A 14,660-nucleotide genomic window follows, 5' to 3' on the forward strand; every position below is an offset into this window, starting at 1 on the left:
TTCTCAATACCAACCAAAGAGTTAGACCCAAGCTTACTTCAGTGAATGTGCTAATGTACCAAATGTTTAAAATTCCACCAATTCCTTACGTAATGATAATTCACATCAAGAGAAACTCTCAGGAGAATTGCAAGAGGCGTGATTTTGGCCACATAGGACCAAATCCTGCTCATCTTTCTCAAGTAAAGGACTCATTTACCTCCAAATTTGGCTCAGAATATATACTTGATAAATGGAATGTTAACCTTATTCACTAGGACTGAAAGGTTCATAGTTATTCAGAAGTTGTAGAAATGAGATTTACAAAACTGTTTCATTCTAGCTGGGATTAATGTGTATTTATACACATTATAGGCTGTGTGACTCCTGAAATGGTGGGAGTGTCGTATCCCAAGAGCCAGGACTCCAGGAGGAATTGTGTCTCAGAGAGCCCCTATGCCTCCCAATATTCTCTGACATGCAAAGGGAGTTTAGCCAGTCAAAGACAGGTACTTGACTAAGCTACTAGTCTTACCTATTATGGCAATTTCTATGGTCTTGATCCAAAATCTATTGAAGTCAATGGAAAGACTCCCAGCAGTTTCAATGCACTTTGGATCAGGCTCTATACAGTCATTCTTCTGCTAGCCTTTTTACTTAGTGTCCTTGCACTGCCTCGCTCATGCAATTCCTGCATTCAGGTGAGCTTAGTGACCAGTCTTCTGCTCTGCCCCATGTGAGGGTCCAAGATGAGGAACCCTCCTTGATCCCTACACATTTGCAGACCCACTCAGAGAAAGAGCACAGTCTAGCACTCTAGCCTGATGTATAGGGCAGTAAGTAAGCCCATGTGTTGGATATTTGGTGTTGATGAGTTCATCAATGTCTCTAAGATTAGTATAATGTTTACCTCATTTATTAAGTCTCCTACCTCATTTCTTCAAAGTGTAGTTTCAGATTACTGTTTTAATGGAATTATGGTCCCCTAAGGCGATCATCTGCCTTATTGTGCGTTGATCATCTTCTACTGTGCTCTTTTAAAAATGCTTTCTTGGCTAAATTAGCAACTGGCCACTTCTGTCTTTGCTCTACTACAGAATTTTAAGTGACTTAAGTTAGGACTTAAGAAAATAATTCTACACTTCATAGTAAGTAATTTGGTTCTCAACACCAATTTTTTTTGAAAGAGCCCATGAAATGGAAAAAGCTATAAATTCAAAGTTATAATTAGATTAGGTATATTTCTTTTTGTTAGAAAGGAAGTAGCCCTTTTGCCAAGACTGCCAGATATAACAATGTAAAAGCCAAGGAAAATATTAACATTTTAGCTGTACTTTGTTACAAAACAGTATGAATATTTTCTTTCTTTCTTTTTTACCAGCAGAAATCAGTAGGGCCTTTCAAAGAGTTATGATTGGACCCAATTTGGTACATATTTTCACAGCCAAGAACAGTGCAGATAAGGTTAACCAGGCTCATTGTACACCTCTTCTTGTACTATTGATTTCCAGATTGATTTAAGAGGTTGGTTTTGGTCTATAAAGGCTGAAATAGCCTGGAACCCACCCATCTATAAGAGACTCTCCCCATGATATCCAACTGTTAGTTAGGATAGGTGCCTTGCTGATGCCCCTTTATTATAAGCGGGGAAGAGCCTGCTAGGGTGTTATGAAGTCACTTCCTCCACAAGTCTATAGCAGCCTAGGTTTGTCAACTTACAGGGCATGCTGCATGGCCAACCTTTTCTCCCTGGCCGGTGAGGAAATGGGAGTTGGGTAGGCCTCGGTATGGAACACGGGAGTACGTGTGGGGTCAGTTAATTTCGGTCTTTTCTGATGTTGCTGTGTCTTTGAGTTGATCTGGGGATGCTGACAGATCTGTTTAGTGTGTTTTTTTAATATTATCAGTGGCACCCATTGCGTTGGATGGGTGCTCTTTTATTACACTCTATATTAATTTAAATAAACAGCTTGACTGAGTGGAGTCAAAATCACTACACGTTCACAGACTAGTTATTCAGCCTTCTCCATGCCCTCTACTTGCAAGAAGAAAGTGGTGCTGAAAGGCATTTCCCCTCTCTCACTCTTCCGCCTAATTTTTTACACAGCTGTCACTGTGCCTCTGAGCTGGAGGAGTAACATTAAAATGCTTATTCACAGGCCCTGACAAAAAGTGTCCCTGGTACAAAATGAATAAAAGATGTTTCACACTTAGCCTCTCAGCAAACTGCACCTCCCGGGGCTTGTGGGGAATGAACACTGACAGCATTGTATCTGATTGTAGCTGCACAATTTCCTGTTTAGAACCACCCATCATAAGGTATATTGGAGCACTGCAAATTAGAGTCCTGTGCAAATGGCTGAATGCATCTGATCTCATTTACTGATGGTCCAGACTGTGGCAGTTTTGGAAACAGTCACAGGTGGAAGGTTAGTGTCAAATGAGTTATGCCAGAGGTTCTCAACCTTTCCAATCTTCTGTATCCCTTTCAGGAGTCTGAAGTCCGAGCCCCGCCTCCCAGGGCTCAAACTCAAGCCCCATCACCCAGGACTGAAGCATGCAAGTTAGCTTCATGGGGCCACATGTGGTGTGGGGCCCTGGGCAGCTGACCTGCTTGCCACTCCCTAACGCCAGCCCTGCACTTGTGACTCCCCCAAGCCTGTCCCAGGGGTGTCGCAACCCCCAGGCTGAGAAACACTGATCTAGATGACATATCCCCCTCAAGAGTTCTGCATACCCTCAGGGGTCTGACTACCTGTGGTTAAGAACCATTGATCTATGCCTAGCAGTACACTATTTTGTGTGCAACGTCCCTGTAGATTGTCAACTGTGTGCTCAGTTATATAGTTTTAATTAGAGCAAATGTTGCTGTGGTTGTAGCTAGTAATTTATCTATATTCAATCTATTCCCTGTTTCTGTTCTGAAGAGCGGGGGTGGCCACTGCCTCGGAAATGGTTGATTTTTGTGTCTCACTACTGAATGACAGCTGCTGAATGAAGTGCCTACCTGTCATTGCACTTCTGCGCTGCATTTCTATTGCTCTATATCTAAGCTATAGCTTTTTGTTGATGGGGACTCTAGTTTATCTAGGGAGCATTGGGCAAGCTGCAAGAAACTGCTACATATACCTGTAACTGCCCACATGCAGGAGTTGTTTGCCACTCCTATCTGCTATAAGCTTCTCCCATGGACTTTCTAGTCCACAGCTGCCTACTTTCCAACAATATTAGGTTCTGCAAAAGTTTGGCAATGAATTTCTTGGCAATGGCTGGTACAAGCACATGTTGTGTGCCATCCATTCAACTTCACAGTCATAGCAAGCTCCATCCTTTTCTTCTGAGTCCTGGAAATGGTAGATAGATTCTTATCTTTTTCCCACTCCTGAGGGCCTTATCATCCTCCCAAGTGAAGCAGCCAGCCCTGTAGTTCTCAACCAGGGGTCTAGGGCCCCCTACGGGGCCTCAAGCAGGTTTCGGGGGGCCTCCAAGCAGGGCCTTCATTAGATTTGCTGGGGCCCACGGCATAAAGCGAAAGCCTCATCCTATTGTACTGAAGCCCAGGTCCCTGAGCCCTGCCACCCGGGGCTGAAGCTGAAGCCTGAGCAATGTAGTTCATGGGGGACCCTGTGGCATGAAGCCCCAGGCAATTGCCCTGCTTGGTACCCCCTAATACTGGCCTTGGCTTTTATATGCAGAAAACCAGTTATTGTGGCACAGGTGGGCAGAGGAGTTTTTATGTAGGATGACCAGATAGCAAGTGTGAAAAACTGGGACAGGAGGTGGGGGGTAATAGGTGCCTATATAAGAGCCCCAAATATCGGGACTGTCCCTATAAAATCAGGACATCTGATCACCCTATTTTTATAGCATGTTGGGGGGGGGGCCTCAGAAGGAAAAACATTGAGAACCTCTGGCCTAGCCCATCCCAAAAGGCAGCCAGATGGCTACAATCAGCTGAGCTCTGTTTTGCCTCTGTCACCTGCTACTGTCTCTGACTCACTTCACCATCTGTGGGGCCTGGATACCAAATTTTTGCTATAAGCCACCCATCCGTGTAATTGAAATACACTTGTGTACAGGAAGTCTTATCTTGAGCATCATTGACTCCAGCAAGGGTTTTCTTTCTTTGATAAATGAGAAACTTTTTTAAATGACAGCTGGGTCATTTCTATTCACATAAAACAACAGGGGATAAATAGTATACTAAAATAAATAAATAAATGATTAGCATTATTGAAAGGATCCATTGGCAAGTACATAAGAGAGGGGGAGATAGTGCATCAAAGCAGAGTTTTGCCTGAGTGAACAAAATGCACTGAGTGGAGTGTTTAGTGGATATGGAAAGACTGGTTAGCTCAAAAAAAAAAAAGTGATCACCACTAATAGACCTTATTCCAGGGAGATGAGTCCAAGAAACAGGACAGCAACATCTTTTACAAAGAAAAGTACTGCTATCTGGGAGAATAGGGTTAACCTAACAATAATAGATACATGGTTTTAAAAAAAAAGAAACATTAATAAAAGCAACTAAAAATCTTCTAGTTAAAGAGGAATCCACTGCCCCAAAATTTGTAGCAACTGCCATCACTCATACTGCTTACTTATGGACGGTATTATGTGGCTTATGGAAATAAATCTGTAGTAATACATTACTTATTAAGAGGCCTTATTGATACAGTCCCACACTGTGAGCAATGTGGAATCACCATCCCAGTGGAAGTTCCAGCAGGCAAAGGAAACATGCCTATTAAGAACTGATAAGAAATGTATAAAACTATTTATAATCCTAGAGGGAAAGGGGAGTGGATGGAGTTATTGATCAATGGAGAGAGGGATGAGGCCAGTGGGTGGAAAGAACTGCCACTAGAGATTATAGAAAGGGAAGTGAGTGGAGTTGCTCACTGTTATGACAGAGTGGCTTTACAAGAGCTTCCTGATATGGGGTGTAATAGTACGCTTATATATAGGGCAATATGTAGGAACTTAGACCTCTACGTTCAGGAAGTGTTTGATGAGAGAGGACAGTATATGTGGAGGAAGGAATAAACCTGAACATTATATTGTCTCTCTCTATCTTTTTCTATCTCTATCTTAACTGAATACTGAACAGTGCTTTATGGAATTTAGAAATATGCAAAAGTCAGGCAGAGCACCTGGTAACACTATTCTCTAGATAGTTGGCAGGCATGCGTTTTCTCTGCATCACAGCCCTCCAAGAACTTAGAACAGTGGGGTGTGATTAGGCAGATTCACTCAGGTTGTAACACCCCAAAGAAAAACCACTGTCACCTGTATAGAGGCTCACATAAACTGGTTCAAATTGGATTCTCCCCAGACCAGCAGACAAAGCGAGGACCTTTGGTTAAATAGTTTGATTTAAAGCTGACTGAGGGCCTTCTTTCTGATCCAGCAAATGGACAAGACCTTCTGTCCATGGGGTGCCCTTCCTGAGAAGGGTTGGAAGGACTTGAACCAGTCTGTATTCTTGTTCTGAGTAAAAGGAGTGATGAACTGGTAACCCCAGGAAAACCCCTGGGAGGGGTTTAAAGAACTGTTCAGCAGCCAGAGCCTTTGTTGGAGTCATGGGGTGATTTCTGGTAAGCTTATTAGCATGTGTGTAGGTTCTTTTGTTGTTTTATGTTTTCTCTATAATTCTTTTCCCTTAAGAATAAATGTGCTTGCTTAGAATGAGCTGGTGGTAATTTATAACTCTGGCAATTATACTGTTTACCATCTCTGTGGAGAAAAGAAAAGCAGGTCTGCTTAGGCAGTCTGACTTAGTTGGGGAATTCACAGTGTAGGCAGGAAGCTGTTTAGCCTGGAAATAGCTCAGCTATTTGGGTGTCTCCACCCAAGAAAGGTAACGGCTGAGCAGCCTGGAGCCTGGGGTGCCCTTTCTGGACCATAGAGCAGGAATACAGGGGCAGTTGCTCTGAAGTGTGACACTGCTTTCTTCATATTTTGCAAGATCAAATCTGTCGTGGAATTAAGCTTTCCTTTGAAGCAGAAAACAGAACATTGATGAGTTTGATGTCCTTCAAGTGAGACATTTTTGGTGTCTGTGCACAATCCTCTTTAAGTCTGCTGATCATTTCTTTGTCTCTGTTTTACCTCATTTATTATGGTTTGTGCCTCCTCTGATTTGGAACTGTATTCCTATTATCTGCACATCTACTACACTTACATTGTCTTTTTGTCTGCTGCTAATATTATAAACTCCCACTTCCTCTGTGCTATATATTAAAGACATCTTTCACATCAGAGGAGATTGTTAAAGTTACAGGCAGTCTACTCTTTATTTGATTTCCATGAGCTGTAAATGGGGTTACTTTTAAATCATTTAGGTAACCATTACTTTTTTCCTTATCTGGAACATCCACTCTTACTGATATCACTGACTGGTTGTTTTTAGCATTTCAGATTCATGAGGATTTAATGGATCATACGGAATAGTTTGTATTCTAGAATATCATTTAGAATAATTTAGGTGGTTTCACACACACACTTTTCTTTCAGAGGTCCCTGCTTTTTTAGAGCTTGCTGTCAAACTTACTTAATGTCATACTGATTTGTTAAAAACACTAAAGGTTACATGACAACATTCAAAGAATCCCTAAATACCTTATTTGGTGAAAAAGTGTTGAGAGCGTGGATTCAGAGGATTTCATCTGTAGGTCATCAGCTCAAATGTAGCTAGTTAACCTTTGATGTCGGAGGCCAGTCTAGTGAGTTGATGGTTTCAGACCAGTTCTAAGTGGGCAAGTTTCTATATTACAGCAAAACACCATCACAACTGGTACTAACTGGCATCCTTGTTGGTAAGTTTAGAAGAGAAGCCATCTATTGAATGGGAATCGAGATTAAACATCCCCTTCATATCAGAGTTGAAACACATTGTCAATAGGCAAAGTGTGGTTTTGTACTTTTCAACACCACTGCCCCCACTGTACCTGATTTATTTTATTCTCTAGAGGTATCACTTCACACATATCACAAGCACTAAATTCACATTTTTGACATATTGAATAGTGGCCAGATGTGGAATTTTCTTGTTGCTTTTTGCTTTGAATGATGTCTCTACATGTGGGGAGAATATGCCCGAGGAATTTTACATTGATATCAACAACAGATAAGTCCCCAATATTCAATTTCTTACACAGTAATCTTCTCCTCTACAGATATAGAATGTAACGTTGAATACACTTAGTTTCTTCAGAATAAGTTAAAAATTATCTGTTTTTACTAAATTGTCACTCGTTTTTCCTTATTTTCACAAATTGTGATTAGAGTTGGGCCTAAGCCACAAAGTTCAGAACTTCGGAATTCAGAAAGTTCTCAAATTTCATATGTCTTCAAACCCAAGCTTTTGTTTTGGGCCTAGCTAGAGTCATGACCAGGCATAGAAGTGTCATATTATTTTTCAAAATCTGTGAACTTGTAAATAAGATTTAGCTTCTGGCTCTCCCCCACCTCTTATAAGGAATATTCTAACATTTCTCTTTCCCCTCAAACCTACTTCTCTACCTCAGTGCCTAAATGATTAATTTATGATTAAGAATCTGGATTTTGCAGTTTGATATGCCCACCATGTAGAAATGTTTACTTAATGCTGTTCTCTTTTTATATCCTTCCAGTCAAATATACCAAAAACAGAGGCCCTGATCCTGTAAATATTTACGTGTATGATTTACAAGTTGTGAGTAGTTCCATTCAGTGGGATCACTCACATGTATGAGTGATTGAAAGATCAGGGCCAGAATTATCTGCCATGCTATGGCTTCTTGGCCAACCCAAAACTCCCACTGAAGCCAATTTTGAATTCTGTGCATACCTAAAACTCCTAGTGGCTACAATGGAAGTTTAAAGTGCATACGTAATTCAGGAGCATAGCATTATTATACAATTTTATAACTATTAGATAGGGAGCTAATATAAATGTATTGTTATTTTTCACTATAGGCGAGGATCCAATGTCTCCCTGACTTTGGACATGAGCAGTTTGGGAAATGTCGAACCTTTTGTCGCTGTGCCTACCCCACGAGAAAAAGTAGCAATGGAATATCTACAGTCAGCTAGTCGGGTCCTGACAAGACAGCAGCTGCGAGATACAGTCGCATGCTCTCATTTGCTTCAAACAGAGTTCATGGTGAGCCCATTTTTCACTGGGAAAAAAGCAAAACAAAACAAACCTTGCAAGGCAATTTTAATAGTGCTAGTCTAATAAATGCAAGAAATGTGTACAATATCAGGGCAAACAGGAATGAGAAAATGTATACCACTCTCTTGAGTATGTTTGAGATATAACAAATGAATATGAACAATATCATTTTTATTAAACATGCTAGGGCATGTGGTTTGTTGGGCTTTTCTCTCTTTTGAATTCTGCATACATAAGTCAATAAAACAGATGATGTCATCTTGGATGCAAAATAGTTTTCATTATAAATTATCTCAGCTCAGTAAAATCTTTATATTTCATCTTTAAAGAGACACTGTTTATGAGGCAAGTCAGTGTGCCAAATAGTTTAAATTGAAAGAATTTTAAATATCTGCCATGATTGGTAGGGGAACACAGGCCCACCCTCTACTCTGGGTTCCAGTCCAGGGCCCTGAAGTGAACAGTCAAGGTCTGCATTTACACCAACCTTAATGTTCTCAGCCCAGGACTCCTTCCTACCATGTTTCTTCTCCCATCCCTCAGAGAGAGGGACTGCAGGTTTTCTCCCTGCACTGTTGCCAGCCTCCTGGCTTTATAGAAGCCCTGCCTGTTCCCTCACAGGTGAGCTTCCTCCTCATTAACTCACATAACACAGTCTAAATCTCCCTGTTTTCAGCTTAATTGGCTGGTTGAGCCTACTTGGCTTAATTCAGCTATCGCAGAGCTGATGTGGGGAGTACACCCCATCACACAGGGCCAAGGACAACCCCATGCCAAATGGAGAGAGTTTTGTTGTAGCAAAGAAGCCTCAAATATGGGCAGAGACTCAGCCCAGGAAAACGCTGTATAAGGCAGGTCCTACGTTTGAGCTGCCTTTACCTACATGGGTGGAAGAATTCCTGTTCTGCACCTGCTTTCACTTCTGTTGTGCCAGGGGGAGGAAATGAATGAATGCAGAGTGAATACATTGTATGTGTGAAGTATGCTTGTGGTAGGGGATGGTGTGGGTGCAGAGTATGGATGCATGTGGATGAGATCAGGGTAGATGCATGTGACTGAACACGTGGATGAGCACAGGTGGAGTGCAGGTGACATTGTATGAAGTGTGCAGACTTAATGGATTTGAATATGGGTGAGAGAAGAGTGAATGTGAATGAGTGAAATGGGCCAGGGAGAATTCAATAAAAACAAGAGCAGCTGAAGAATTTTTCATTCATTTATTTTCTGGTAGCAACTGCAACAAACACAACAGTATGCAAATGTATGCAAATGTGTGCAAATTAATGCTCATTTGAAATCTGTTGCATTTTGGGTTGCACGGGTTAGCAGGTATGTTATCGTAATATAATCTCTTACTTACACTCTTTGTCCTTTATCTTCTCTTGCCTTCTGTAGATAAGCATAAAGATTAAGTGCCATGTCTATGTTTGTAGAGCACCATATAAATTTAGAGAGATGTTTATGGTCTTGGCCCTCCATACAAGCACTTACCCCTGGGAGTAGTCCCACTGAGTAAACCCCACAACCAGTAGTAAGTGTTTATAGATCTCAAGTGATTAACTGGACCAGAAAAGCAAGGCTCTATGTTCAACTTGATGGCATGTCTGTGTCTGTCTATAATGTGATAACTTCTGAATGCTGCATCTGATCAATTCCAAAATTTCAGGGGATGTTCTAGGCCTCCATGGGCAGACTCCTGTTGGTTTTGTTGAAAACTGGAGAACCTTGATTTGATTTCCACTACTCAGGTCCATAGAGCCTATTTGGGGTTGTAGGCTGAAGAATCTATCTGGCGGCCTCTCCTGTCTACACATATCTCAGGCAGCATCTAAATACACTGCTCTCTCTTGTTGACTGTACAACTTTACCTGCTTAAGCAATAAAGTGTTTTTTCAGTTTCAAAGTGCCAGAGATGTTTGTACCAACAGTGCAGAACTGCACCAGGGAAGCTATAGCTGACATAAAAGAAAACAGTCCCTGCCCCAAGGAGCTCACAATCCAGTCCAGACCCTGTTGGAACAGTTCAGAGTACACCAGGGGCTGTATGCAGGGATCTCACAAGGTCACAGTAAGGAGGAGTGAGCTCTGGAGAGAGATGTGAAGAAGGAGCAGGAGGTCATGAGACACATGGGGCATGGGAGAGACTGTTCCATGCAGAAGGGGAAAGGGCATGGAAGGCAGCTTAAAGGATTGGTGAGGAGGAGGCTGGGGCTGAGTATGGGGGAGCAAAAGGAGAAGGAGGCGGGAGTGAAGTTGGGTAGGACTTGCAAGTGAAGAAAAGTCTGCCCTTGATGCAGGAGGCACAGGGAGGGTGGTGCAGGGACTTGAGGTGAGTGACATGAGCAGAGCAGCAGGGGATGAATGTACTTTTAGCAGTTGCACTTTGTCTGGGCTGAGGGGGAACAAGGGGAGAGGCACAAAATCAGAGAGGAGGAGGCTGCAGGAGCCAAGGAGAGAGCAAGTGGTGGAGGTGGGGAAGAGGCAAGGATGGAGATCAGAAAGGATTCAGTGACAGTTTGTGTGGGGGGGAGTAAAAGTTAACATGAAGGTTGCAAGCGTGGCTGGTGGGGAGGTCAGGAACAGAGTGAGAAGCAGGAGGGAATCACAGCAGCAAGAACTGACTGTAATGAATCTTATTTTCCTTTGCTCCTGTTGGCCCAGCGGGGAGGGAGAGTGAATGCCCTCAGGCACTTTGAGAGCCTCAGATAAGCAGTGCTCTAGGAGGGGCAGGGCACTTCAGTTCATGGACAGAGACTGTGTTCCTACCCCTCCCACTACCCTTCTTGCAAGAGACAATTCTGCCACCTTCTTAGCACTCACATAAGCTTTGGCCTGAAGGGTTGTGGCGTGGGGCACAGTGTCCAGAATTTCAGAGGCTGTTCTGGTCATCAGTGGGCTGAGCCCTGCCGATGGCTGTGAAAATCAGAAAAGCCTGATTTGCAGCACTGGAAGCATGAAGTAAATCAATCCTACGGCGCGCTCGTTTGGCACAGAAGGCTGAGGAATCTCTCTGCTGCCCTCTGCTGCTGCCTATACAACTCACAGGCAGCAGATTAATATTTTGCTCTCTTTCATTGGTTGTACAGCTCGGCCTAGATAAGCAAGGAAGTGTGAGACCCTCTAATAATGCTAATGGTTTCACATTGAAATCATTTGAATTTTCTAAAGGAGGCTGCATGGTTCATTGGTTAGGGCACCAGATTTGGAGGCAGGAGATTTGGGTTCAGTTATTGACAGTCCCCTGATTCACTGCGTGTCATTGGGTAAGTCACTTAAATCTATGCCTTAGCTGCCCTGTCTGTAAAATGGGGATAAGGTGCTTAACCCACCCTTGTAAAGGGATTTGCAATCTACACAACAAAAGTTTTATGTGAATGTTAAGCATTACTGTGTAGGAATCTTGAGGGCATTCTCACACAACGTAGTTTTTAGCTACAGTTTGTAAATCCTTGCTCTTTTCAACCCTAGCAAATTTTCAACCCCCTTCTCTTAAACTGTTGTGTACTTTAACCTATTTTATAACCTCATAAAAACCTTTGCTTTTAATAATTCATCAGAACTGTTCCTCGGAAGTCAACCCTTCAATGTGCAGCTCTTGTGTTTATTAAAGGAAGGGTGTTGACAGGCTGGAGATGGGAACCAGTTTTTTTGTTAATACTTTAATATCAACAGATAGTTGTGAAGCATCAGATGGCCTTCCAGTATGATTTCCTGCATGACTTCTTTAGAAACACCAATCTGATCTAATTTATTTCTATAGGAAATACCAATGAATTTTGTGGATCCCAAAGAAATTGCCATCCCAAGTCATGGAACTAAAAACCGTTATAAAACAATTTTGCCAAGTAAGTGTACTTAAACAATGCTTTTTAGTGTGAAATTTAGTCCCATTTTATTAATATAACTCTGTTTATAGATTTGTAGGACGCCTGCTGGTCTTTTTTTTTTTTATGGGGGACATTTTGTACATATTTGAATTAGGGCTGTTGATTCATCGCAGTTAACTCATGTGATTAACTCAAAAAAATTAATCATGATTTTTAAAAAAATCACAATTAATCACAGCTTTAATTGCACTGTTAAACAATAGAATACCAATTGAAAAGTATTAAACATTTTTGGATGTTTTTCTACATTTTCAAATATATTGATTTTAATTACAACATAGAATTCAAAGAGTACAGTGCTCACTTTATATTATTATTTTTATTACAAATGTTTGCAGTGTGAAAATGATAAAAGAAATAGTATATTTCAATCCACCTCATGCAAATACTGTAGTGCATTCTCTTTATCGTGAAAGTGCATCTTACAAATGTAGATTTTTTTTGTTACTTAACTGCACTCACAAACAAAACAATGTAAAACTTTAGAGCCTACAAGTCCATTCAGTCCTACTTCTTGTTAAGCCAATCACTAAGACAAACAAGTTTGTTTACATTTATGGGAGATAATGCTGCACCCTTCTTATTTACAATGTCACCTAAAAGTGAAAACAGGTCTTCCAACGGCACTTTTGTAGCTGGCATTGCAAAGTATTTACATGCCAGATATGCTAAATATTCATATGCCCCTTCATGCTTTGGCCACCATTCCAGAGGATGTGCTTCCATGCTGATGATGCTCATTAAAAAAAATAATGTCTGAATTAAATTTGTGACTGAACTCCTTGGGCGAGAATTGTATGTCTCCTGCTCTGTTTTACCTGCTGCCATATATTTCATGTTATAGCAGTCTTGGATGATGACCCAATACACGCTGTTCATTTTAAGAACACTTTCACTGAAGATTTGACAAAACGCAAAGAAGATACCAATGAGAATTTCTAAATATAGATACAGCACTCTACCCAAGGTTTAAGAATCTGAAGTGCCTTCCAAAATCTGAGAGGGACAAGGTGCGAAGCATGCTTTCAGAAATCTTAAAGGAGCAACACTCTGATGTGGAAACTACAGAACCCGAACCACCAAAAAAGAAAATCAACTGTCTGGTGGTGGCATCTGACTCAGATGATGAAAATGAACATGCATTGGTCTGCACTGCTTTGGTTCGTTATCGAGCAGGACCCATCATCAGCATGGATGCATGGTGGTTGAAGCATAAAAGGACATTTGAATCTTTAGCGCATCTGGTATGTAAATATCTTGTGATGCCAGCTACAATAGTGCCATGCCAACACTTGTTCCCCAGGTGACATTGTAAACAAGAAGCAGGCAGCATTATCTCCTGCAAATGTAAACAAACTTGTTTGTCTGTGCAATTGGCTGAACAAAAAGTAGGACTGAGTGGACTTGTAGGCGCTACAGTTTTACATTGTTTTGTTTTTGAATGCAGTTATTTTTGTACATAATTCTACATTTGTAAGTTCAACTTTCATGATAAAGAGATTGCACTACAGTACTTGTAATGGCGGAATTGAAAATACTATTTCTTTTGTTTTTTACAGTGCAAATATTTGTAATGAAAAATAAATATAAAGTGAGAACTGTACACTTTGTATTCAGTGTTGTACTTGAAATCAATGTATTTGGAAATGTAGAAAACATCCAAAAATATTTAAATAAATGGTATTCTATTATTGTGTAACAGCACAATTAATTGCATGATTAATCGCGATTAATCTTTTTAATTGCTTGACAGCGCTAATTTAAATAACTTATCTGTATTCGATCTACAGTGAGGGACCATCAGAACTGTGGCCTTGAGGGGACCTCGGGCACTGTTGCACTTTGGTCCCGCCTATTCTCTGCCCATGACACATAGTAATCTAGTCTCCGGTGGGCTGTCATACTTTGGTCTCATTTCAGTTGTAGGGTAAGTGTGTGAGTGCTGGGTGGTGTTGGTGGCTTGTGATGTACAGGAGACCAGACTAGATGATCTAATGGTCCCTTCTGGCCTTAAACTCTAGGACTCTAGAATGCTCACTGAGTTATGTCTAGTCAAGTTCTGCAACTGCAAGACTGGACCCTGAATGAGTCAGAGAACCTTATTGCAGATCCTTTACTGTCTAACATTGAGTGATTCAGACTAAATGAACCAATGTGCCCTCGGATCTTCTTGAGTAGACATTCATTTATACTGGTTCTCTTTCTCTTGCTTCTTTTCTTTTCCTACTGGTTTGTAGCATTGTTGGAATCCATCTCTTTTAGCCAGATAACTACCCTTATACTACTATCTCAGAGTTGCTGTTAACATTATTGTTGTTAATTTCTTGTATTGCTTCTGTGTTTTCATTGGTCTAAGTGATGCATTTCCCATAACAGTCAGAATTACTTCATTATAAATTGAGTTAGTCAACATTTTCTGATGGAACATTTTTCTATCAAAAATACAGTTCCATTGACATAGAATAATTTTGTGGGAACATATAATTTTCACTGAAATGTTTGCTGGAAGAAAGTAAAAATGATTTGTTTTAACTTTCTCATTTCATTTCTGTGATGTTAGAATGTTTTGTTTTTATTTTATTTCATTTCATTTTGTCTTCTTTATTATACTGCATTATTATACTTTTTAATTATGT

The 14,660-nt window shown here is 40.9% G+C and overlaps 1 protein-coding gene across 4 annotated transcripts in view; it reads left to right on the forward strand.

Moving 5' to 3' along the window:
- PTPRR (protein tyrosine phosphatase receptor type R) overlaps positions 1-14,660 on the forward strand; it is a 191,988-nt gene that overhangs the window by 152,932 nt on the left and 24,396 nt on the right. For all 4 annotated transcript variants that reach the window (XM_038411493.2, XM_043493408.1, XM_043493412.1 and 1 more), the window contains 2 exons: positions 7,939-8,125; positions 11,898-11,982. In XM_038411493.2, the coding sequence (XP_038267421.1) occupies positions 7,939-8,125; positions 11,898-11,982 (272 nt within the window). The remainder of the gene's footprint in view (positions 1-7,938; positions 8,126-11,897; positions 11,983-14,660) is intronic.

The sequence above is a fragment of the Dermochelys coriacea genome, chromosome 1 (genome assembly GCF_009764565.3).
Source record: "Dermochelys coriacea isolate rDerCor1 chromosome 1, rDerCor1.pri.v4, whole genome shotgun sequence".
Taxonomy (NCBI): domain Eukaryota; kingdom Metazoa; phylum Chordata; order Testudines; family Dermochelyidae; genus Dermochelys; species Dermochelys coriacea.